The sequence below is a fragment of the Pseudopipra pipra genome, chromosome 27 (assembly GCF_036250125.1).
Source record: "Pseudopipra pipra isolate bDixPip1 chromosome 27, bDixPip1.hap1, whole genome shotgun sequence".
In the NCBI taxonomy this organism is placed as follows: domain Eukaryota; kingdom Metazoa; phylum Chordata; class Aves; order Passeriformes; family Pipridae; genus Pseudopipra; species Pseudopipra pipra.
The window spans coordinates 2201282-2227121 of NC_087575.1; the positions used below are offsets into that span (position 1 = coordinate 2201282).

The following is a 25840-nucleotide window of genomic DNA, read 5'->3' on the forward strand; positions in this document are numbered from 1 at the left end:
GCGGGACAGCCTGGGGGTGGCACGGGGCTGGCGTGTGCCTTAGCAGAAGCAAATTGACCCGGGATTCTCACAGGGTAGATCAAGGAGATGTTGCACATCAGGCGCCAATGTCCCAGCCCAGCTGTGTTTGTGTCCCCAAAAAGTGAGGACAGCCCTGACCTGCAGCACAGAGCTCCCTCTGAAGTCTTTGGCTAAAAGGGAAGGTGTCTGTGTGTACACAGAGCTGCACCAGCTTGGATGGGATGGGCTGAACCCCTGCATCAGTGGCACTGAGGTGCCGGGGTGGGTAAGCCAGAGGCCCCTTGCAGTGGTGGTGCACCTCAATCAAACAAAAAAGGCAAATTGGCAAAGCCCCCGCCGAGATCTGAAACCTGCCACACAGCCACAGAACAGCAAACTGAGAGCAAGGGACAAGTTCTCCACCCACCAACACTCTCCAGGCACCTCCAGCCCAGCACTCAGCCTCACCAGCACCAGCAAGGGTCACACTTTCAAAGCTGACCCTGGCTCCAAATGGGTGCCTGGCAGACACTGGGGGAGCCAGGACTCTCCCAGTTCTCACAGGAGCTTCAGCTCTTCTGCTGGAGCTCAGGAGCACTGAGCACAAATTGAGTTTCCTGTGGATGTCTCTGGCATGACTCTGCATCCTCTCCTTTACCAGGGACACCTCCCAAGCAGAGTGTTCTGGGGTGGCTCCTTGAGGGTACTCGTGGACACCACTAAGATCCACTAAAAGGGCAGGAAGAGAAAATCCTGGCTCAAGTATCCCAGGCAGACAGCTGCATCCTGGGTCACTGCAGGGGCTGAGGCTCCCAAGACAAGCTGTGACATCTTAGGTGACCGTTTTGAGCAAGTTTTTATATAAAAAAAGTTTTATTTATTAAAAAAGGGGGTTTTTTATAACAAGTTTAATTAAAAAGAAAAGCAGATGGCATAGTGCTGACAGCTCTTCAGCAGAGTGGAGAAAATATTTGGGGCTTTCAGGACCCCTGCTACCTGTTGAGGACTACTCCCAGTGCACAGGTGGCTCGGTGTGTGGCTGCAATGAGAGCTGCAGGGTTTGCCTGGGGTGTGGGGGGGTCACAGGGGCCCCTCTCAGGTCACTGGAGCTGCTGCTGTGAAGGGACTTCTGTCCCAGCAGTGAAAGCCTGGGGTGCTGTCAGTGGGATTCCCAGAGTGGCATTGCCAGGCAGCCTCTGGGATGATGTGCCACTGTGGCTCTGAGGGTTGCCCAGTGTGAAAGGACAAATTTGACAGACTCTCAAACTATTTATGAGAAGGGTGGCTCAACAGAAAAAAAAGAGAAAACGGGAAAAGTGGGAGGCAGCTCAAAATGATGATGGAATACAGTCAGCTGGGGAAAAACCAAAGAAATATTTAGTCACTATGGTGAGATGGTTTCAGGATAAAGCCCATGGAGGGACAGAGGCAGCAGCCAGCCAAGCACAAAGAGCGTGGGCAGCTCCAGGAATTTACACCACTGCAAAATGAATTACTAACAGCTGCCCAATTTACCCAAAGTTCTTAAGTAACAGTAACTCAGGGTTAGGAGGGCAACCACGGGCCTGCTTCCCTTTCCAGCAGCTGCACAGAGACTGCAGATATGTCACCTCTGGCTGGGGACAAGGATTTGCTGGTGAGAGGAATCATCTGCCGGGGTGGGCAAAAGCCTTTCCAACAGGAAGGGCAGACACAGGAGGAGCAGTAAAGACCTGGCTAAAGAAGTTATACCTGATGTGGCGTTCCAGAGCTGATTGAAACAGAGAGAGGTGCTCATTTTACAGCAAGTATAATCCATCAGCTGTACAAGTCTCTGGGGATAGAGAGGAAATCACATAAACCACATCACCCACAGTCTTCAGGACAGGTAGAGAGAATTAATAGAATGTTGAAAGAAAAGACAGTGAAAATATGCACACACACTAATCTGAAATGGCCAGAAGCCTTAAATTTGTGGGATGTCCAGAATACTCAGTGACAACACGTAGGGCTGACACCAGCAGAAATTCTCTTTGGAAGGCACTTAGCTGTACCAGGACCTTATATCCCAGCTACAACCAGATTATTGGATAGATCTTGACCCAATGTGTTATATACATGCAGAAGGAGTTCAAAGAGCAAATTATGCTCAGTGGTATCAACCAATTCCCCCTGAAATACAGGTACAAGATACACAGCCTGGAGATGGAGTTTTAAATAAGATATTCTGTAGAAAAGCCAAATTAGAACCTAGATGGGAAGGGCCACGTGCTGTTTTACTGTGTTCCTATTTTGCTGTTAAAGTTTTAGTTAAGGAAAATGGGATAAAACTTCTCACATCATATGAACAGTGGATGATCTGTTCCATCACTTTCACTGGTGGTGTCCCCCAGGGATCAGTCCTGTTCAATGTCTTTATTGATGATCTGGATGAGGGCATTGAGTCCACCCTTGTTAAATTTGTGGACAACACGAAGCTGGGTGGGAGTGTTGGAGGATAGGAGGGCCCAGCAGAGGGATCTGGACAGGATGGATTGATGGGCTGAGACCTACGATGGGGGAGTCAACAAGACCAAGTGCTAATCCTACAGTATGGTCACAATAACCCCCTGCAGCAGCACAGGCTGGGGACAGAGTGGCTGGAGAGCTGCCCAGCAGTGAGGGACAGGGGGGTGCTGGTTGGCAGTGGCTGAACAGGAGCCAGAGTGGGCGATAAGGCCACTGGCACCTGGCCTGGATCAGGAAGAGTGTGGCAGCAGGACCAGGGAAGTGATTCTGTCCCCGTACTCAGCACTGGTGAGGCCACACCTCGAGTGCTGTGTCCAGCTCTGGGCCCTCAGTTCAGGAAGGATGTTGAGGTTCTGGAATGTGTCCAGAGAAAAGTGATGAAGCCAGTGAAGGGTCTGGAGCACAAGTCCTATGAGGAGCAGCTGAGGGAGCTGGGGTTGTTTAGGCTGGAGCAAAGGAGGTTCAGGGTGACCTTCTCACTCTCTACAACCCCCTGACAGGAGGGTGGAGCCAGGTGGGGGTCGGGCTCTTCTCCCAGGTGGCCAGAGACAGGACGAGAGGACACAGTCTCAAGCTGCACCAGCAGAGGTTTAGGCTAGACATTAGGAGGAATTTCCTCACAGAAAGTGTGATTAGACATTGCAATGGGCTGCCCAGAGAGGTGGTGGAGTCATCATCCCTGGAGGTGTTTAAGGAAAGACTGGACGTTGCACTTCATGCCATGGTCTGGTTGGCACAGTGATGTTCAGTCATAGATTGGACTCAGTGGCCTCAGAGGTCTTTTCCAACCTTAGTGATTCTGTGCCCCAGCTTCTGTGACCAACTGGTTGATAAATAACTGACCTCTGAGAATCCTTTGTGATTTTGTGTTGGTAACCATTTAATTATTTGTGCACGTGAATCTAAGTTGTACTCTATCCTCTGAAAGTCTTTTTGGCCCTAATTCTGTTACGTTTTTTAACTTGTGATAATGTTGTGTGTAAGGGCAGTGCTTAAATGGCCTGAAAGTTTTTTCTTCTTCCTTTCAGTGTATGAGCAGATGTGCTTGATTAAAAAAAAAGTGGGGGGGCTGTTTGGAACCCCCCAGTGCCCAGGTTGGGGGGAGCTGCAGCACAAGGTGCAGGTTGTGCTGGGGGGTGAATGGCTGGAACTCCTGGCAAGGGGCTGGGACCTGGCACTGACCTTTTGCATCACTAAGGGCTTGGGGCACAGGAGGTGCCTGGTCACTCTGGGACTCTGCAGAAGCCTGGAAACAGTGAGAGACCCTGGAACAAATATCAGCATCAGGATGGGCACAGACTGGGAGGGGGCACAGGATAGGGGGTGCCTTTGTCTGGGGTCCCTCCCCAGGGGCACCAGCTCGAGCTGTTCTGTGTCCCTGCACCACAAAGGAACCAGAGTCTGGGGCTGTGCTCTGGGAACCCAGGGGCTGAGCTGGTGAGGGGGACTGGTCTGACTGGAGGAGTGTGGGGTGTGTGGGGGTCATATGGGGCCCCTGTGGGGTCACTGGAGCTGCTGCTGTGAAGGGGCTTCAGTCCCAGCAGTGACAGTCTGGGCTGGTGCCAGTGGGGCCCCCCAGCCAGATCTGAACTGTCAGACAGGAGTTTCCTTTACAGTTTGCTGACCCAGGTGGGACCCCAGGCCACTGGCTTGGAGGCTTGATGGCCTGTGGCCAATCTCAGGGCATACGTGGAATCTCCAGAAAGGGTCTGCAAACTTGTTGCCCCTTCAGTGACACATGGCTTGTTTTGGTGACACAGCACTGATCCTCCAATGCATACCATGAACCCGGGGGACTCCTGAAGGTGAAGAATGTGGGGACTGTTGACTCCTGATCCCCTCCACATCACCCGGGGCAGCACCCCTCCTCTGACATCTCCACTCCCTGCAGCTCATGTTAAAACTCTGCCCCGGGGGATTTTGAAGCTGGACAGCACTCACGAGGGTACCTCCTCTTTAAAACTGATGACAACAACTCCCAGGCATCAGAAGAAGAAAGTAAGAAAGTGATTTCCATCCAAACTGATAAAAAATAGCTTTGGTGACTTTTTTAGGCCTCCCTCAGTGTTCAGTTCAGAACCAATTAAGTTACTTGTGATAATGAAAATAAGATGTTTCACTTCCACTGGGGAGCAAAGGCCTCCTTTGCAGATCAGCAAGGAGCCACCCTCCTCCCCCTTCTGTCACACAGCCACTCACTGGATGTGGCATTATCAGGTGTGGCATTATCAGTATGGGATAATAGTCCTTCCCTGGAGGTTCTGCATCCAACATGTTCCAGCTTTGCTCCTCCTGATGCCATTTAACTCCTTGGTTGGATGCTCAACACCCCTTTGGGTGTGCTCTAGTCATTACCCACCAGGGCCAGTCCCTGGGGTCCTGTGGGAACAGGAACAGCATCAACGGGAGAAAGCAACAACACCTTCCTGCAGATCCTGGTGTTAAAACTCCCTTTGGCATGGGAAGGCTTAAAAGTGCAATGCTCTGTGCTGCATGTGAGCACCAAAACCACAAAGGAAAGAAAGATTTTCTCCCCACTCCTCCAGCAATCACTGTCTGTCACAGCAGAACAACTGGCCCAACCCATTGCTAGGCTGGAGCTGGAATCTTCCCCAGACCACTGGTTCTACGAATTTTTGGCTTCCCTTCCCTGCTGCTTCCATTGCCTGATATGCAACATGGGCACCTGACCCCTGGCAGTGGGCTTGCAGTGTGTTTGCAGCGTGCTGGTTCTCAGAGACCGGGCCATGAACAACCTGGCTGTCACTGAGCTGGACACCCTGCCGAGCTGAGGCACTGTCAGTCTGGCTGCTGCCTCTTTGCTGCCCCCACTCAACCATTAACACTCAGTTTTGGGAAATGGGACCCCTTGGACACCATGATCCCATCTGTCCAGGGTGTTCGGGTGTCTGGGGGAAGCTGAGGGCAGCCTGGAGGATCTGAACCTCTCCCCACCCTGACATCACTCCCACTCTGAGCATCTCCCAAGGTCCAAAGCCAACTTTTTCGTCCCCCGTGTCTCAGCCTTGTTGCTGCTCCTCTGCGATATTGGAGACCCACTAATCCTTTAGTCGGATAAACACTCCTCGGGGGAGGAAAGTAGGGCAGACGTGCCGCGACGAGCACAGCCCGGAAAGTGAGAAACACCGAGCAGAGGCTTCCCAGCACATCCCAGAGGGAAGGAGGGAGGCGGCAGCTTCCTCCCATCAGGGTTTGTCCAACCACAAACCACAGGCGTCAGGGCAGGGACGGGGTCGGTGTGCACAGGTCACCAGGAGGGGGGTCCCCAGGGCAGCGGGGACACCCGGGGGCTCCCCGAGCGGCTCCGGGAGGCTGGTCCTGCACCCTGGACTGCGCTCCAGGGAGGAGTTGCTGCTGTCGGGAAGGAGGAGGGTGTCCCACCGGCCCTGGGCTGTGGCCAAGGCTCCGCTCGGGAAATCCCCTCGAGTCGTGCTAGGGAAAAAAGGAGAGATGTTCCCCTTGAGCAATTGTGTCACCGCGCGGGGATGTTTTTGCCAGAACAGCCTTTTCGGGCGGTGTTTGGCAGGAAGGTGAGGCCGGGAGCGCGGGGTGGGGCAGGGGGCGGCCCCAGGGGGAAGCCCCGAGCCCCCCCTCCTGCTGTGCTGTGCTGACCCCCGGGCAGGGCCCCCCACCCCGAGATAACACCACCCCCCCAGCGATCGGGGGTCATTCTTGATCAAACGGGGCGACCCCCCCACTGCCCAGCGACTCCCCTTCACACGGGGTGACCCCCATTCCTTTGCATCCCGCTCAAAGGGAGTGACACCCCCCAGGACCCCCCACCCCGCCGTGACCCCCCTCCCTCGGACACAACCAAACCCCGCCCCGGCCCCGCCCCGGCCCCGCCCCTGCCCTCCGCCAAGCCCCGCCCCCACCCGCCCCAAGCCCCGCCCCGTCTCGCAGGTTCCCGGCTCAGCCGCTCAAGCCCCGCCCCCTCCCCAGCTGCCTTCCTTCGATTGGGCGGCGCCTCCCGCCAGTCAGCTGCGCGCCCGCCGCCCATTGGCCGCCGTTGATGGGTCTGGCGCACTGCCCGCCTCCTGCAGGCTCTGGCGGGCGCTGATTGGCCCGCGCGGCAGCGCCCCCCCCCGGCAGGGCCGCGGTCGGTCCGGGCAGGCAGAGGGTCGGCGCCGCCATCGCCATGGGCACCCGCGACGACGAGTACGACTATCTGTTCAAAGGTACCGCCCAGGGGCCGCACCCGCGGCACCGGCACCGCGCGGGGCTCGCCCGGCACCGCGAGCCGTGTAGGTTCCGGGGCGGCCGCCGCGGCCTCTATGCGCGGGGCGGCCTTGCGGGCCCCCGGCCGGGCCTGGCGGCGGGGAGCGGCACAGGCCTGCCCGCCCCGCCCTGGGCCGGGCCGCGGGGATTCCCGGGGGAGACGGGGCCGGGGCGGTGCCCGCCGGGGCCGGGGGTGGCCGGAGGTCGCCCGGTGTCGAGCCGCAGCTGGAAAAAACTTCAGCTTCGGTGGCGGCTCCTTGGCAGGGCCCCGCTGGGCGCCGGCCCCGCGAGCCCGGGAGCGTAGGACGTTCGTCTGGCTGTGCCCGTGGGGGTTTTACCACTCCTTTGTCGGGCTCTGCAGGGCTGTGTGAGGGTTCCGTGCTGGCCCTCCTGCGCTGGCTCCGGGGGATCCCCCCGTGGGGTTTCTGTCCCGTGGGTGGCTCCCCAGCCCGGGCTCCTGCCCGTCCGGATCCTCGGGCTGACCCTTTTCCCGGAGCATCCCCCAGATCAGCCTGGGTGGCCCGAGGAGCAGCGCAGGTGGGTGTAACGCTTCACCTTTCGGTTTCCCGGCCGGTTTTGCACCAGGTCTCTCCTATGGCAGAGTGGCTGAAACCTGCTTTTCACCCCCAAGAGTTCGTTCTTGGTAAGGGCAGTGCTGGTGGTGCCGTCGGTGGGCGCTCAGGGGGCTGCGGGGGCCACTCTCTGCCGTGACAATTTCGCAGGAGTTTGATGTCGGGACACACCTGGACCCTCACAAGGGCAGCAGTGATTCCACTCTTCTTGTGGACCTAAGGAAAGAGCAGATCTGTGGGAAATATTTTATGGATGTCTTTGCCTGTTTGCTGTGTTTGTTTTACAGTCTTGAAGACAGTGAGGGGAAAAACCCCTTATTTTTTTCTCCGTATGTAAAGAGGAGACCGACCTCCAAAAATATGCTAAACTGTCTAGGTCTAAAGTAATTTCCTTCTGAAGTCATTCCACTGTCTGTTTCCCAGGTGGTTTAATAACCAGGAACTTGAAAGCCTAAAAATTTTACTCCTTTTTTTCTTCCTGTGAATAGCTAATTAGGTAGGGAAAACTGCACTTGTCTTTTAAAAATACTCGGTGCTGCTTTGATATGTGGTTTTAATATTATCTGGAACAAGACTTAACCTGAAGCCATTTGGACAGGATCTGTGCTGGGCTGGTGCTGGCACACTTTGTAGCACTCAGTGAAAACTGGGGGAGAGAATTGTCCTTTTCTGTGCTGTCTTTTGGGAGGGGTCATTGTGTGGATGGTTTTTTAAGAAATAAATAATCAAGCCTACAAAGAAACCCTTTCCTATCTACTCATTATTTCCTTCCTTTGAGACTTTTTGGGACTAGCCAAGAAATAATATAAATGGGACCAAGTGGGATGAGGTCTCTGCTGCAGGACCAACTCCCTTTCCTTTCCCTTCTGCCTCCTCCAATAGTGGAATTAAATATCAAGGGCAGTGGACACAATAATGTCCAAGAGTTTGGTTGGCTTGTTGTTCAGCTCCCTCTTAGCTACACAAATGGATTTTGAAGTCAGTTCTGTCAGTCACATGTAGTGGTCAGGGTTAGAAATAGTGATGTAGGAGGGTTTCAGTCTGGGAAAGTTTATTAATTTAAGGCTTGACCATTTCCCCTACCACTGTTTCTAAATGAAATTTGGCTGCACTCTAATTTTAGCTTTTTCATTTGCACCCATTTAAGCAGTTTGCATCCTGGCATTGTAATTTTATTTAAGATGACTGCAGTGATGCTCTAAAGTCACAGTTCTTATACTTTTATATAATGGAAGATCTGGAGCTGCTTGTACAGGAGCTTCTGTCATTTAGAATGGATTATATTAATGAGCTTGATGAAATGTTTAAAAGGCAAAGAGCCCCATTTATTGTTAGGCTCTCTCATGGGAAATGCTGCCTCTAAATCAGTTTTTTGGAGTGAAGGTGGCCATGGAGTTGGCAGCAGCAGTTCCTGTGTGCAGCTGGTCCTGGTGTTCCCTGGTTCTCACTGCCCATCAGTGAGAGCTCCAGGAGTGGCCATTCCAGCAGGGCTGGACAAGTGTTACTGGTTTATGGGGACCAGCACATGGGAGGTTTGGGGGTACTCTATGGTTGTGGTTATAGTCAAAGCTGCTCTGCTGAACTAGTGCCTCTTTATCTTAATTCCAAATTTTCCCTTCTTTGGTGTGTGTCCCCACAGTCAGAGCTGCTTGTTTTGTTGATCACAACAAAATGCTGTTTGTTCCCAAATTGCCTGAGCCAACCTTTGGGGGAAGGAACCCAACTGTGTGTGCAGGGCTGGGCAGGGCAGTGAGGCTGCTCAGGGGGTGTGACCCCAGCAAAGCCAGCGGTTCAGGGCTCTGCTCCCAGTTAATTTTGTAACTGGGATGGTGAAAAAGCAGGAACTTCTCAGGATGAGTTTTGAATGGGTCTGGAATTGAATTCATGACCTTTGAATAACTGTTAAAAATATCAGAAGGCTTGTACCTATTAAAATGTGATCTGTACATTAATTTTGCTCTTGAAGATTAGCTATTATTGGTTTTTATTTTAAAAATTTAATTTTAAAAATTAAATTTGAGGTTGTGCAGATGTGTGCTGGCTCATCAAAAAGGCAGGGAAAAGCAGCAGTAGGAAAAAGAGCTTTCTTTTACCTTTGTGGGGATTCAGACTGCTCTTGATTAGAGCCTCAGCCTAACAAAGGCTGTGCTTATTAAAAACAAATGCGTCTCCTATTAGTCACCAATATCTGGCAACCTTATGTACTTCAGATTTATCATGAACTCTGCTTAGGTGGTCTCTGCTAGAGAGAGTCTCAATTTCCTTGATTGTTCAAAAGGATATATTCTTTTTTTTCCCAGATTAATAAAGTACTGTATTTACAACTCTATCCTAAACTTGTTCTGTTTATTTTCCCTTTCTTACTGACAATGTATTGCCCTGGATTTTGAATTCTGACTTCTGCTTGCTTTGTACCAGGATCCTGAGGTGTGAGGTGGGTGTTGGGTGGTGGGACTGTGCTCTGGGTCTGGGTGTTGTGGGGCCTGGCCAGATGTGGGAGGCAGAGTGAGTCGGTGGATGGTGACTGGGTTGATGGATGGGTAACGTGGTGAACAATAACCCACCACTGGCACAGGGTGCTGGAGGAGGGAGAAATCAGGAAGGACCCAAGGATAGGATGTAAACAGGGTGCTGAGCGAGGCTTGTCTATGTCCTTAGAGCCATCTGATGATGACTGCTGCTAGTTATTGGTTCAGATCACCTCCAAGAGCATCTTTCCATCACCAGTGTGGCCCTAAGGGCCATTTGGGGAGTGAATTCATTAGTTCTGGTGAGGTGTGTTTAGGGAGTATTGAGACTCTTGGCTGTCCTTTGGAACTTTCTTTTCTCCTGTGTCATGACCTCTGAATGTGAACAGGCAATGCTGTCTGGTGGCCTGTTCCCAAATTTAGAAACTTTCCCAAGATCTGAACACTTAGTCCAGTATGTTGAAGGTTGCTCAGCTCCCATAGAAAATAAAAGTCTGTGGGTTGTGTTTGCATGTGGGACCTCCAGCCTTGGCCTCTTCTTCCTGAAAGTGGAAACACTCATTTAATGCTCAAGATTGAGTATTAGCAAGAGGCACTTGGAGACTGTAGGGTAGAGAGAATGTTCTTTATTGAGCTGGGATCTGGTTGCCTTCCTTTAACTTCTCAAAAATGCTTCCTACAAGCTCTGCTGGAACATGGGGCAGCCCTGTGAAGGGACCCTGTGAGTAACCAGCCACAGGAGTGTGAGACCCCTGGAATTTTCTTCCTGTGACAGGTGGAATTAATGACTGGAGAGCTGTTGATGAGGTTTATGCCCAAAAGTGATAATTTTAAAATGCCAGAGGATGGGAAGTGACCAGAACCTGGAGAGGCAGCTGTGCTTTCTGCAGCTGCAAATTTGTGGGAAGGTAACTTCCTTCAGAAACAGTTGGAAATTTTAGGGGATTTTCCCAGCTCATCTGGCTTGTGTGGTGGATGTTCTTACCTTTGTTTATGGTCAGGGCTTTGCTGTAGGATAGAGCCTACTCCAGCCAGCAGACCCCTGTGCAAGATGGGTGACCTTTGGCCTGTTCTTGGAACACCCCGTGGAATTAGTGATGAAAATCTGCTTGTCTGGAAAATAAAGCTAACAGAATCCTAGAGTTAGAACTCATAATAAAATGTTTTTTTTAATCTCTCTGTTCTCATACCCTAAAAAATGGTACAGGCAGTCTGCCCAGGAGGGCACTGAGCAGAGCTGGTTTGGGCTATCCCAGCTGGGGAGTTGTGGTGCCTTCCACGATCCACTGGCTGCCCCTTCCTGCCTCTGCTGTGTTTTGCCTGTTCAGCTGTGCTCACACAATTGTCTGTCTGTGCTGGCAGGCAGATGAGATGCTGGGGGGGCATCCAGAGCGTTTCAACCACCCCCCATGTCGCAGCAGAGCCAGGGTCCAGCAGCAGCCCCGGGAATGTGTTCCAGGGGCGGGGAGGCAGCGAGCTGGAGCAGGGCCCTGCCAGAGCTGCATCCTCAAACAATGGCCTGAGCAGAGAAAAGCTGTAATAACACTGAAAGACAAGTACAATCCTTGGCCCTGGAGAATGCTGGTGAGCTCATTCTGGAAGTGTGCGATGAGAAGATTCTTCTGTAATTGTGGAGGGATTGGGAATGTTTTTTGCCTGTGTCTGCTTTTCTATAGGGAAAACAGATCATATGAACGAGGGAGATCGGCAAATCTGTACTTTGAACTTAAGTAGGGAATATTCCCAAGGTTGAAGAAAGCTCCCAGAGACTGGCTGTCTTTTTTCCTTCTACTTGAGCCAGGCCACTTGAATTCCAAAGCATGTGTGACACAGAGTTTGTGGAGCCAAAGGGAGGGTGGCTCAGCTGCTTCAGCCTTGTTCCTGTCAGTTGTTTCTTGCTCTTGTCGATAAGCCCCAAAGTAGAGGGAACCTCCTACCACAAGATGTAGCTTTTGTTTTCACAATTCCTTTCAGGAATTCTGGGCTTTGTGTGCTGAAGATCTCTCTGCACTAACATTTTCCTGTTAACATGGCAACACAGCGTGTGGAGGCAGAGCTTCTAGCTCATCTTTTACTTCTCATGCAGCCTACTAGAACTTGTTTTGCTGGATGAAGTTCTGCTTTGCTTTGTATCTTGCTTGTGGTATCAGATGTCTCCTATTTCCCCCTTTTTGTGGTGAACGTATTTGTGAATTAAATTATTGAAATAAAACACCCTGTATGACTCCAACAGGAACTGCAAATAATTGTTTACTTGGGTGTTTTGCGTTTTTAACAAAAATAGAGTAGGTTTATACTGTGCAGAGGCTTTTGTTGGGCAGACAAGTGGCCTGTTGCCATGTCTGTAGTGTTTCTTAAAATGTGGCTTGCAGCCTTCCTCTGCCAAAGGTTGAGTGTGCAAGGGACATCTATCTCTGCCTGCTGAGGTGGTTGGGGCCTCCAAAGCACCTTTGGCTTTGAAAATTGCTCATTTTCACCTCTAAGTACTGAGCAATTTCTCATTTCCACCTCTAAGTACTGAGCACTGAGCAGCTGCTACCTGCAGAGCAGCTTGGGGTGGTTTTGGGGCTGAGGAAAGCAAGCTGTGAGTTGTAGAGTCTGAGGTGTTGTCCCTGTAACTCTCTCTGTGTTTGTGTGGCTGCACAGTTGCTGAGGGTGCTGCCTGCCAGGCCACGCCGCTGCGCGGGGTCAGCGCCGGGGCGAGGAATTAACTGTGAAAATAATGTCTCTCCTTTCAGTTGTGTTGATTGGAGACTCTGGAGTTGGGAAGAGTAATCTCCTGTCACGCTTCACACGCAATGAGTTCAATCTGGAGAGTAAGAGCACCATTGGGGTGGAGTTTGCCACCAGGAGCATCCAGGTGGATGGGAAGACGATAAAAGCACAGATCTGGGATACCGCGGGACAGGAGCGATACCGCGCCATCACCTCAGCGTGAGTACCCTGCCTTTGCTCAGGAGGATTCTCCAGAGGTGCTGCAGATAAATTTATGGGTGGAGAATTAATGAAACGTGTCTGGGACGTGTGACAAGATCATTATGACAGACTCCAGTGTGAATCCCACTCGTAAGGTAGCAAATACTTCTGTCCTGTTCCTTGGTTAATATAACGAAAGTAATTTCTAGATTCTCAAGTTACTGTTATAGAAGCAAATGATAGCTTAAATCAAAAGTGTGGGAGATTCTGTTGGAGTCTTGTGATGTGGTTTTTTGTCTGCCCTGGATGTGCTGTGTTCATCAGGTGGGGTGAGTGTCATTTTGGATGGAAGCTGGGTACTGTTGGCATCAAGTTTTGGTCCAGGCACAGTGGGTTACTGTAACACCTGTGGCATGGGGTCTCTGCTGCCCCCTCAGTCTTGAGATTGGTGGTATTTTTAGGACAGTCTGCAGCCACAAAGTCCTTTGAAATCTCAATGACTTTAAATTAGTCACAGCCCTGAAAATGAGGTCCAGGCACACGCTGAATAGCCAGGAAGTAGGAAGGCAACTGTGATAGTGCTGACTGTGCAGCATCAGGCACATCCCTGGTTAGGACAGGGTGGTGAGAAGCTTTCACCTATGACACCTTGTTAATCCACAGAGTGCCTTAAGATGTGCCTCTGGGTGTACCTGTTTCTATGCAGGTAAAATTATCTGGCAGAGGACAAAAAGCAAACCCTCTGGTCAGGCCTGGTTCTCCAGGGCATCTTCTGATCAGTGAGTTGATTTTTTGTTATGTTACAGAGGTGTATCAGTTTCTAAAGGTAAAAACCTGTTTCTGAGTCATGCACAGGTTGAGCCACTTTCATTAAACTCAAGGTAAGGGGAACTTTGTCAAGATAGGAGAAAACCAGGAGAACCTGGAGCCCATAGGGAGCAATCTATAGGGAAAGGGATGCAGAACCAAAGCAGTGCAGAAGCAGATGTAAGTGGCAATTTCAAATTGCATATTTTCCAGAACTATTAGTGTGGTTTCCAGGATTTTTTTTCTGACCCTTGAATTGTTCTTTCTGCTGTAAAAACTGTTGCTGAGTCTGGTTCAACAACAACAGGCTTGGCTGCTGGGAACCAGTGCAGCTGCAGCCCTGTGATCCTGCCTCTCCTCTGTGCTGGCACAAGCTCCTGCTCCACACATGGCTCAGCCAGTTCTGCCTGCTCGGCCAGCAGGGACAAGGGAATGTTTTCTGCTGACTTGGTGCCCTGACTTGGTTCAACAACATGTCAGACAGGTGCTGGTAGGATTGTGTGGAAGAGAGATATGGGCATTATAGGATTGATGACACAGATTGGCTTGTGCTGTGCTGAGCCCTTGGCTTGTGCTGAAATGGGCCCAAACCTGCCCTGAGGGAGCAAACTCTGTTCTTGGATCAAGTGTGGGTAGTGACAATGAAGCCCAGAGTCTCCTCTTTAATTTGTAAGAGAGGCAGGAGATATTTGAAGGATCAGGAACAAATACTGACATTTTACTAAGGACTGTTTTCCTAGTAGAAGGTTAAGTTATGACTTCACAAAACATCCCAGCAATTCTGAAATGGTGAGTTTTTGTGCCCACTGTCTGAGCAGACTGAAAACGTGCTGGCCTCTGCATGCTCTCCAGCATTTTGGTACATACACTGGGTTTTTTTAGAAATGCCATTAGAGGAAAAAAAAAAAAGCTGCATTTGGAACTTGGTTTTGGGTTTAAAAAAAATAACAAACCAACAGCAGTACTTTTAACCAGCACAACTTTTTCCAAAGTGGAAACCAGCGTAGCAGAGCCAGGTGCCAGGTGTGCCGGCGCGCCTGGGACCGAGCTGTCTGTAAAGGGCTGTGCCTCGTGGTTGCAGGTATTACCGGGGTGCTGTGGGGGCTCTGCTGGTCTATGACATTGCCAAACACCTCACCTACGAGAACGTGGAGCGCTGGCTGAAGGAGCTGCGGGACCACGCCGACAACAACATCGTCATCATGCTGGTGGGCAACAAGAGCGACCTGCGCCACCTGCGCGCCGTGCCCACCGACGAGGCCCGCGCCTTCGCAGGTCGGTACCCGGGCAGGGCCATCAGCAACCCGTGGGGCATGGGCCCACCTGCTTTGCCAGCTCAGTTTCTGTCTCCTGATGTTCCATAAATTCAAGCTTTTGCCACAGCACTGTTGTAAAGGAGTAGTAGTAGTAGTTTTGTGCCTGCGCAAAATCTCAGCAGTGAAGCCACAGCCACGCTGGGGAGTTAAATGTTCCAATGTCTTCTCTTGCAGCAGAGCAAACTGGTGCTTTTGTCAGACCACTGAACTCTTGTTCTCAGCTGGTGGCAGGGGTTGTAGGGGACTGTGCACCAACAGCATCTTCTGTGGAGAAGGACCTGGAGGTCCTGGTGGGTGACAAGCTGCCCATGAGCCAGGCGTGTGTCCTGGGGCCAGGAGGGCTGGTGGGATCCTGGGAGGAGCATTGGCAGCAGGTCAGGGAGGGGATCCTGCCCCTCTGCTCAGCCCTAGGGAGGCACATCTGCAGAGCTGTGTCCAGGTCAGGGCTCTGCAGGACAAGAGAGACGTGGAGCTCCTGGAGAGGGTCCAGCAGAGCCACAAAGATGATGAGGGGTCTGGAGCACCTCCCTTCTGAGGAAAGACTGAGGGAGCTGGGCCTGGTTAGTCTGGAGAAGAGAAGGCTGAGAGGTATCCTCATCAGTCCAGCCAAATATCTCCAAGGGCTGTCAGAGGATGGTGCCAGATTCTTTAAAAAATTTAAATTTTTTTTTTTTTTTTTTTTTTTTTTAGTTAAAATAACTTGTCTGGTTAACTTGCGTGTGGTTTGGATTTTTATTTTTTTGTTGTTATGTGTTGTTTTGGTTTTTTTTTAAATCATTATTTTTGGTTTGGGTTTCTCTGTTGTTTTTTTAAATCTAGTGGTGCTACATATTTTTGAAAGCCTGTCCTTGAGCTGCCTGATAGCTGGAGATTAAACACTTCCTCTAACGAGGCTAGAAACAGCAAGCAACATTTAGAAGAGAAAATGCCACAATAGAAACAAAAAATACCACAACACAAAATATCTTTCCTTCCTTCCTAGAGGCCTGGTTCTGCTGAGTAGATATCAGTGTGCACAGCTGCAAATGAATGCTGAACCTTCTCCTAGATGGGCTGGTTTCTGTTCCAGAGCACTGATGCACAGAGTAGTGTCATCTTCTCCCTTCCTTACCTGTCAGAGCACTGGTCAAATATTCTTTGGCCCCTAAAGGCCTGGGGACATTCAGCTGACTTTTGTGGGGCTGTCAAGCTTGGAGGTGGAATTTATAAGTACAGCCTTTAAAATACCTCTAGAAATATTACCAGGGCTTGCTTAAACACGCTCTCTGAAGTTTGCTGGTGAGTGAGTACCCTGTGGGTCATAAAGCCACTTCAAATTTTCAGATGAATGAGAAGTGACATTTATCTGAGAGAAGCCAAACAAGTTGGTGTGTGCCCCAAATAGCCTATTAGTTTGGTCACTTGGTTCAGCTTCTTATTTTTTGCCCCTGACTTTCTACTAAGGCTGTTTTAAATTGCTAACAATGGTCCTGGTGCTGCTGTTTAAGTTCTGTGGCTGAAACATTTGCCTGTTCCTGGGCAGATGGGACAGAACCATTGTAGGTGTGAAGTTTGGGTGTCAATCACTTTCTTTTCTAATAAAAAAAAAATCTTTTGCACTGTAAGAGGAAAGAAGCAAATGGACTGTCTTACAGGGGGTTATGGTGATTTGGCAGTGGGGTCTGGTTAGGAAAGTGTAGGTCTGTTGATCTTTCTGGGGTGACAGAGGAGAATTGTGGCTCTGTGGCAGCTGACTTGCTTTTGCCAAGGCTCTTGCTCAAGGCACTTCTGGGTGTGATCTGTAGCCAGAGGAGAATGATATTTTGTGTTGCTTGACTGAGCAAGGGCTGCAGTGGAAAATGTTCTCACACTGTGGGCAAAGGAGATGTTGCTGAAACACAGCAGCTAAATGTGTAACAAAGTGTTCCTTGTGTAACAGGGAACAGGAAAAACAACTGTGCCTTGGCTGATTTGGCCTAAAAATAAAGGTAAAAACCTCAAAGTAAAGGTGAAATAAAGGGTTATTAAAGTTTTTAACTGAACAACTTTTTATTTATTGCAGAAAAAAATAATTTATCTTTTATTGAAACATCTGCTCTGGATTCAACAAATGTAGAAGAAGCCTTCAAGAACATCCTTACAGGTAGGGTTTGTTGTGGATTCAGAGGAGCTCCTGAGGTGGTGGATCTTCTTCATGGGCACGTTTTGCAGTTATCTGGAATGTTTTGGAAATGAATGCTGGGAATGATGGTTAGTTTCCAAGCCTTCTAATCTTACCTTTGTGTTCTGCCTCCCACTGCACACATACCTTTCTGCCCAAGGAGAGAGTTTCTATCTCCTGATGTTCCATAAATTCAAAGTTTTGCCATAGCACTGTTGTAAAGGAGTAGTAGTAGTAGTTTTGTGCCTGCACAAAATCTCAGCAGTGAAGCCACAGCCACGCTGGGAAGTTAAATGTTCCAATGTCTTCTCTTGCACCAGAGCAAACTGAACTCTTGTTCTCAGCTGGTGGCAAGGGGTTGTAGGGGACTGTGCACCAACAGCATCTTCTGTGGAGAAGGACCTGGAGGTCCTGGTGGGTGACAAGCTGCCCATGAGCCAGGCGTGTGTCCTGGGGCCAGGAGGGCTGGTGGGATCCTGGGAGGAGCATTGGCAGCAGGTCAGGGAGGGGATCCTGCCCCTCTGCTCAGCCCTAGGGAGGCACATCTGCAGAGCTGTGTCCAGGTCAGGGCTCTGCAGGACAAGAGAGACGTGGAGCTCCTGGAGAGGGTCCAGCAGAGCCACAAAGATGGTGAGGGGTCTGGAGCACCTCCCTTCTGAGGAAGGACTGAGGGAGCTGGGCCTGGTTAGTCTGGAGAAGAGAAGGCTGAAAGGTATCCTCATCAGTCCATCCAAATATCTCCAAGGGCTGTCAGAGGATGGTGCCAGACTCTTTTCAGAGACAGCAATGAGCATTGAGGAGCAGTGGCCATAAACTCAAACACAAGAAGTTCCACCTCAACATGAGGAAGAACTGCTTTCCATGGAGGGTGGCAGAGCACTGGAACAGCTGCACAGAGAGAATGTGGAGTCTCCCTCTCTGGAGACATTCCAAATCCACTTGGACGTGTTCCTGTGTCACCAGCTCCCCGTGACTGCCTTGGCAGGGGGTTGGACTGAATGATCTCCAGAGGTCCCTTCCAACCCCAGTTATTCTGTGATTCTGTGAGGCTGATATTTCAAAGCAGTGTCCCACTCTGAAAAAAGTAATTGGCAAAGAACCCTTAGAAATCTTATCTGAATAGGAAGAGGGAGATCAGACAGGTATTGGTTTACTGCTCTATTTCTGTCTATGCCAAGAGATCTGAATCTTGTCTATAGAGGGGACAATTTATCAGTGTGTTTGTTCTGTCTCTTGAAAAACTCTTTAAGGTCCATACAGTGAACATGAAGAGTTGACAAGATCCAATTCCTTACTAGAGCTGAATTCTGGGCCATTTAACTGTCTCTATAGTCTTGTCCCTCTACACTCTTTTTTGAAGTTGTGCTTGATCTGCATGTCCCACAACATCTCAAGATGGGCATTTCTGAGCTTTCTTTGACCAGATATCGATTTCAGTTAAACAAGAACAGGCCTTTGTTCTGGTTCTACTTGATTATGGAGCAGTGTCTGGTCTATGTTGCTTATTGGATGCTGACCAAAAAAACTGGCTTTGCCTGACTGTTTCTTGATTATGTATCAGTGAGAGTCTATTACTGGAAAAAAAGCTGAGCATTAATAAGGTGAATTCTGAAGGCAAGCTCTTTTGGGATCCTTTTGCAGGGGTGTGCAGGGAAACACTAGAAAGTATTGAGGTCACAAAGTCTGTTAGTAACAGAAATGTGTTGCAATTAGAGGAAGATCATAGAATCCCAAAATGATTTGGGTTGGGAGGAACCTTGAAGCTCATCTTGTTCCAGTCCCTGTCATGGGCAGGGACACCTTCCACTAGCCCAGGTTGCTCCAAGCCCCATCCAACCTGGCCTTGGACACTTCCAGGGATGGGGCAGCCACAGCTTCTCTGGGAAACCTCGGACAGCCCCTCACCACCCTCACAGAGAAGGATTTCTCCCCAGTCTAACCCTGCCCTGTGTCAGTGGGAAGCCATTCCCCCTTATCCTGTCCCTCCAGGCCCTTGTCCAAAGTCCCTCTCCAGCACTCCTGGAGCCCCTTTAGGGGCTGGAAGTTCTCAATAAGGTCTCCCCAGAGCCTTCCCTTCTCTAGCCTGAACATCCCCAATTCTGCCCCCAAGGTGCCCAAGAAGAGGCAGGCAGGAGAAAAAGGGTAGCCAAGCTGGTTCTGTAAGTAAAGAGCTTGACAGACTAGGAATGGGGTGTCTTTGCTGCCCAGCAAGATTTGTGTTATTGGAGATCCTGGTGAAGCAACTGGAGAGTGAGGCAGAGCCACTGGTGCTGGAGTTGATTCACTGCTGATCTGGGACCCTTGGCTGGATCTGAGACAACTTCCCTGGCACTTTGAGACAGTATTCGTGGTTTTAGTGCTCTGAGCATAGTTCATCAGTCACCATCCATCCTGTCTGCCCTTGCAGTGTGGTCCTGAGACTGACCCTGGGTAGAGAAGCTGGCCTGAGGCTGCTCTAGGAGAGCCCTGGTGCTGTGATAGGAATCAAGCTGAGGTCAGGCCTGAACTTGACCCCCTCTCTCTTAGCAGCATCCTAGGCTCCCAAAAGTGTTGAGATTGTCCAGTTCAGGTAGTGTGTGGTTCAGGACTGATTAGTCCTGAAAAGGCTACTCCTGAAGTGTTTATCTGGGGGAGAATCATCCTTCTGAGAGAGGAGAAGAAACTTGGGAAAATGTGCTGAGTAGAGCGAGTTGGGAACCACTGCAGCAGACTTGGAGGAGGGAAGAGGGTGGGAACAGCGGGGCAGGAGTTTCCTTACTGGCCACTAGTTTGAGATCACTAAAGACTGGAAGGAAAAACCCCACAAAACACCCCAAAGAGGTGCTACCCCAAAGCAGAGGGGGCTTGGCAATGACTCGGAACAGCTTGTATTCAAATACAGCACTGAGCAGGAAAGAAAGAGGATGTGACTGCCTCTGAACAGCTCTCCTCATCCCTTTCAGCAGAGAGCTGTAGGCAGCCAGTGGCAAAGAGAATGGCCTTGGGTTAAAGGTTTCCATTTCAAACAACATAGATACATGCAGCTTCTTAAAAAAACCAACAAAACCTAACAAAAGCCCACCACAAACCATCCCTGTACAGCCCCCCATGATTTTTAATCCTTACTAAAGGCTCTGTGTGTTGCTGTTTTGGGGCTGTGGCTGCATGAATGTGACCATAATATTTACCACAGACTTCCAGGGAGGTACTTGCCCTTTTCCTGTTTCACAATGGAGGGAAGTTGGAACACAGGCTTTAGTCAGTGAAATAAGTAATTTAAAAACCTCTCAACTTATATTATTTCTACTAACCATGCAAGTTGAAATGGTTTTGTTTCTGAAAGCTTTTAAACCAGCAGCCTCTCTTCAGCGGTTACAGCTTTGTGGGTCTGTGTCCTTTCAGGCATAAACTAATTTGAGTCAAACGAATTAATTTGGATCAACGTGGGATTTTATGGATCCATGTGGCTTTTTGCTGTTATAAGTGGGGAAACTGATTTGTTGCAGAGAGGAGCGTTGCTGTTCTTTGGTGGTAGCAGCTCCCCAGGAGCTGAGGTGGGAAGCAGGGAAGTGTCACTGCTGCTGTGCAGGACGTTTCCCAGCATCCTGGTGATTGGCATTTCTAAAGTACGTTTCCCTCTTTTTTTAAACAAAAAGAAAAGAAGGATATTGAGGTGCTGGAGCAGGTCCAGAGGAGGGCAACTAGGCTGGTGAAGGGACTCAAGCACAAATCCTATGAGGAGAGGCTGAGGGAGCTGGGGCTGTTCAGCCTGGAGAAGAGGAGGCTCAGGGGAGACCTCCTCACTCTCTGCAACTCCCTGACAGGAGGGGGGAGCCAGAGGGGGGTTGGTCTCTTTTCCCAGGCAACTCTCAGCAAGACAAGAGGGCTTGGTCTCAAGTTGTGCCAGGGGAGGTTTAGGTTGGATATGAGAAAGAATTTCTTTCCAGAGAGGGTGGTCAGACGTTGGAATGGGCTGCCCAGGGAAGTGGGGGATTCTCCGTCCCTGGAGATTTTTAAAAAGAGACTGGATGTGGCATCAGTGCCATGGTCTAGTAACCGCAGCAGTAGTGGATCAAGGGTTGGACTTGATGATCTCGGAGGTCCCTTCCAACCCAGCTCATTCTATGATTCTCTGATTCTAAAGTGATTCTCTGTTTAGAAATGAGCATTCCTGCTCCTTTCCCATTTAAAACCCCCTTTTAATAATCTCCATGTTCATGGAGTCATTGAAAAAGACCGGGATGGGAAGTGCTGTTGTGGAAGACAGTGAGGACTATTGTCTTAATAACTTCTCCAGACTGAGCCGGCTTATCCATTCCAGAGCCGGAGAAGCCAGCCAGATGTTACACGTCACATCTGGTCAGACTAGATTCCCTGGTTAAATTTTCTCGTTCTCGGGTTCTGGCATGTTGTTGGTCAGCCTGGCCCGTGCCCTGCAGGCTCTAACCCCTGTGTTCTCTGGCAGAAATCTACCGCATCGTGTCGCAGAAGCAAATTGCCGACCGGTCCGCGCACGACGAGTCTCCCGGCAACAACGTCGTCGACATCAGCGTCCCACCCACCACCGACGGACAGAAATCCAACAAACTCCAGTGCTGTCAGAACCTGTGACCTTCTGTAGATGACTCTCGTGCCCTTCACTTCGTCTGTGCTTCATTTAGAAACTTGTGTGCACTTCTTATCTCCTGTGATTCAGTGACTCCCCCCTCCCTCCTTTTGCTCCATTCCTGAATCTCCCCTCTCATATTAGAGCTTTAATTGTAGGGCTAACATCCCCCTGCCTCTGAAACCCCTGCCATGTGGTGACTTTTGGGCTTGAAATGTAGTCACTGATCTGATAGACATGTTTGTGTTGGAACATCTGCTGCTGGATATTATCCCATGGAACACTCTTCTCAAATGGGTTTGTTTTGTTTTTGTTGGGCATTTTTTTTTTTTTGAGTTTGGTGGTTTGGGGTTTGTTTTTGTTTTTTCTTTTAGTTGTTGTTGTTTATTTTTGGGAAAGGAACCATGGGGACTTGACTCTAACAGTTGAAGAAATAACTACATTTAGGTGACAAGGTTTTTTCCTCCCATAGTCAGATATTTTTTTTTTCTTGTGTTTCTGTAAACATGGGGGAGAAATTAAACTAGCTATCCTACCAAATGCTCTGTTTTCTGTCCTGATAAAGTCTCACAGTGAGGATTTTAGTGGCTGCACACACATAAGAAAGCTGTTGAAAATAACATTACTTATTCTGTAATTACCCCTAATACAGTTAGTCTGGCTGTGTAGTTTACTGTTTCCTGCTTGGGAAATCTTTCTCTATTCTTGTTTTATTTGGGAACAATGAAGTATGTCTGCATTGCTTTCTCTGCCACCATGAATGCCTGTGCAGGCTTTATGAAGTGGCTTAATATTTATTCATAGCTTATGTTAATCAGTTAACATTATTGTACAGTAAGTGCCAGCGTATTGATTTCAGAAACCTTTTGCAACCTGTATGAGTAGGCTTCTTTTGTACTGTAGGTCAGTGTCTGAAAGCAGGATCTGCTCTAGTTCCAGGGTTTTTTGCATGCTGCTTTTTCTCTAGATCTCTCCTGCCCCTGTTTGAGTGAGTGAAGCAATATTTTCATGTCACGTATATACCTGCACTTGTAAGGGTTTTGGTTGTTGTAGAGAAACACGATACTTTATACATTTTGTAAAACTTCTGCAGATCCATAGCATCTGGAATTTTCTCTTCATGATCTTTCACTATTGACCTCTAGTAAAATGCATATTAGGATTTCACATAATAACTACTAACCTGTTGTTTTCCTCTTACTGTTTTACTGAACTGCAGACTGTAATTCTTAAATGATTGTACTCCACTGATGTAACAGATTTGTCATCAGCAGGGCTAACTACTCTAATTCTTTGTTGTGCTGAATGGGAAGAATGTTACCACAACTCTGTGTAGTCAGTCTCTTGCTTGCTTGTGCAAATCTTCTCTGATGGCTTCTCATCACTCACTGGCTCTTGCACACTTGCATCCCCTCCGGTATCTGCTGAATGTTCTGGTGGCACATACTGGGTGAAATGATCTGAAGGAAGAGCTGGAGACCATCTGCTGCTCCCTGAGGGCTCGTGGAGCCGTTTGCAGTGAGTTTTTGCTCTGTATTCTGAGCCTGTACCTCACTGGATGAATCCCAGCTGCATATTAGTGAGTTGATATTTCTTTTCTGATACAAAGCAAATATGAAACTGTGAATTGTGCTTGAAGGGGGAAATCTGACATTCCAGTCTCAACTGTTCTGTCCGGTTACGTAATAAAATTAAGGGCGGTTAACTCTGATGGCTTTTCTTTCATAAGATTTCCAGACCAATGCCTTTAATTTTGTACTGTATACACTGAGAGGGCTCCAGCTCACAGCACAGGATGCACATGGTGCCTGGCACTTCCACTCTTCACCTTTGTTTGGAGGATACATTCAGGGGGAAGGGGTGCATTCTTGCAGCCTGGTCCCCTTGAATGAGGATGTGAATTCCTCTTTAGGCATCACAGTGCTCCGTCCTAAGGGTGTCCTAGTTTGGGAAGCACTTTCAACACTTGGTATTTACTTCTGTGGAGAGAAGGTGGGAGTTGGGTTGTCTCCTTTTTGGTGGTCCTAGACCAGAATATAACATGCAGTCAGTGTTTAGGCAGCTGGCAGTGAGAGAATGGAAAATTCTGAAATATTGAAAATACTTCATTCAAGAACAAGTGGACACTAGTGGAGCTGAGCTCCTTAATTTTTGAACACACTTTTTATAAAGAAATTACTTGGATAGCATGAGGAGGAATTGTGCTGGTAAGAAGACCCATTAGTTCAGGGTGGTGTGTTAACGTGCTTACTCTGCAAGTCCTGTTCTTAACATGAAGTTTCTAGAATCAGACTGGTCTGGTGTAAGAAGCTGAGAGGCAGTTTAGTCACTTCCTTGTTTCTTAAGAGATTTTCTTTAGCCTTTGACATTGTGGAAGACTCTAAACTTTGCCTCAGAGTCCCAGTGAAAGGTCCATGTCTAGCCCTGAGCACAGGGCTGGTAGTGCCAGCAGGAAAGAGGATAGTGGGCCAGTTCTGCCTGGTTAAACCACCATCCTGTGCACAGCCCAGGGAAAATGCTTTTGATCTGGAGTTCCTGGTGTCCTGCTGAAGCATTGTGCATCCTCAGAAACTCACCCCCAACCCAGCCCACTTGTGGTGGAATTGCTGGAGTTGCCAAGGGGAAGACTTGGAGGAATCCTGAGGAAGCTGGAACTGCTGCAGAGCTGTCTGACATTCAGAGAAACTCTCCAGTAGCCCAGAGTCCTCAGCTGTGTTTTCCTGTTGTGAAAATGCCTGGTTACATGTAACCTCACCTGGACTGCTTCATCCTGCAGCTTTGCTGGCTCTGTGTCTCTCAGTATTACTGTCAGGAAAAGAGAAAAGGTACCATCTCTCTTCCATCTGCCAGAAGGGATTTGAGGGAAGAATTTGGCTTATGTAAAACTCCTGGTGACAGGAAAGCTGCCTGTGAAAGAAGGAATGTGTGCTCTGCTTGCTTTACTTGGATGTTGAGAATGACTTTCCTTTAAACTATTGGAAGATAACACTACAAAGCCCTGGGTCAGTAACACAAACATCAGCCCAAGGCTCCTGCTGGTATCTAGAACAGGTCCTTTAACACAGAACTAGGCAGGAGTGTCCTGTTGTCTCTCCTGTTAGTGATGGAGAGGATGAAGACCAAAATTCACACATCAAAGTGATTTGGTCCTGAGCACACAAACAGCTAATTGGTAAAATGAATTCCTTGGGTGGACTGAATCAATCAGACCTCTTCCTGCTGAGCCAGTGCTTACAGGCAGGTGAGTTAGTCTGGGATCTCCACTGAGAGTTGGATCCTGCAAGGGACAAGGAAGTTTTGTTCACAGGGAAGTTTTAAAGCTCTGTACTCGTGAAAATCCAGTTGCAAAGTGACTGCTTGGTGCTTTGTTAAAGAGATTTTAGTGTGTGCTGCGGAGACAGTCAACATTTGGTAGGAGGAAAAGGCACTTCAGTGCCTTCTTACCCCTGTGACAGGTTAGTTCAGAAAGATGGTGCATCCCAGAGATGCCCCTGTTCAGGTGCTGTTCTGTGACCCCCCAGTGCGTGGAAGGGCTGGGGACAGGCAGAGAGCTCTTGGCTGGGCATGGTAGGGGTTGATCTGTGCCTTTATTTGAATCAGTCACTTACCAAAAGCTGTTGGAAAAATGTGCAGGAGGTATTTTTGCTCCCTGGTGCTTTGATCTCTGCGTTCTGTACTGCTCCAGAGGGTGTGGATGGGATCTGTTTGTGGCTGGGGCTTGCCAAGGCTTGGTGATTGTTTCCCTCCCAAGCATGAAGGAAGAACTTGCTTAGAGGTTCTGGACTCTGTAGAAGAAAAGAAGATCCCAATGAAGCGACTCGGTCACTTAGGGAGGCCTCTTTCCTTCATAAAACCCTAAACAAACAGTATTAAAGGTAGGGGCCTGAATTTCAACTAAGAAAAATCAGACAACTGAGGATGAAGACTAAGTGTCCTTCAAGTCAAACACAGTGAGCTGGGGCTGAAGGGTGGATTCTCTTGGCTTGCAGACTCTGAAATACAGTTGGAATGGTGATTTGTGGAACGTTTCCGTGGAATGACTGTCTGCAGGGCTGCACTGTTTCAATAAGTAACAGCAATTCCTATTTTACACTGGTCAGATAATGCACGGTAGTGTTGTCTATCAGGCTTCGTAGGCTAAAAATAGCACTGGACCTTTATGCTACCCAGAGGAGAGGTTCCTTTCATTTACTTTTATCCCTGGTTCCTGTGTTAAGTGCAATTCACTTTGTAAATACACACATCCCTCGATTTTTGTGCATGGTTATGATGTATTGTGGATATAAAGGTTGCCAAATCATCCCGTGTGT

General features: G+C 49.2%; 1 protein-coding gene across 1 annotated transcript; it reads left to right on the forward strand.

The window, feature by feature from the left end:
- Nucleotides 1-6553: 6553 nt before the first annotated feature.
- On the forward strand, nucleotides 6554-25830 carry RAB11B (RAB11B, member RAS oncogene family). The gene is made up of 5 exons (XM_064637194.1): nucleotides 6554-6686; nucleotides 12505-12700; nucleotides 14571-14764; nucleotides 16847-16927; nucleotides 21390-25830. Exons 1-5 carry the CDS (start codon nucleotides 6647-6649, stop codon nucleotides 21533-21535), a joined length of 657 nt encoding a protein of 218 aa, XP_064493264.1. The 5' UTR covers nucleotides 6554-6646; the 3' UTR covers nucleotides 21536-25830.
- The last annotated feature ends 10 nt before the right edge of the window (nucleotides 25831-25840 follow it).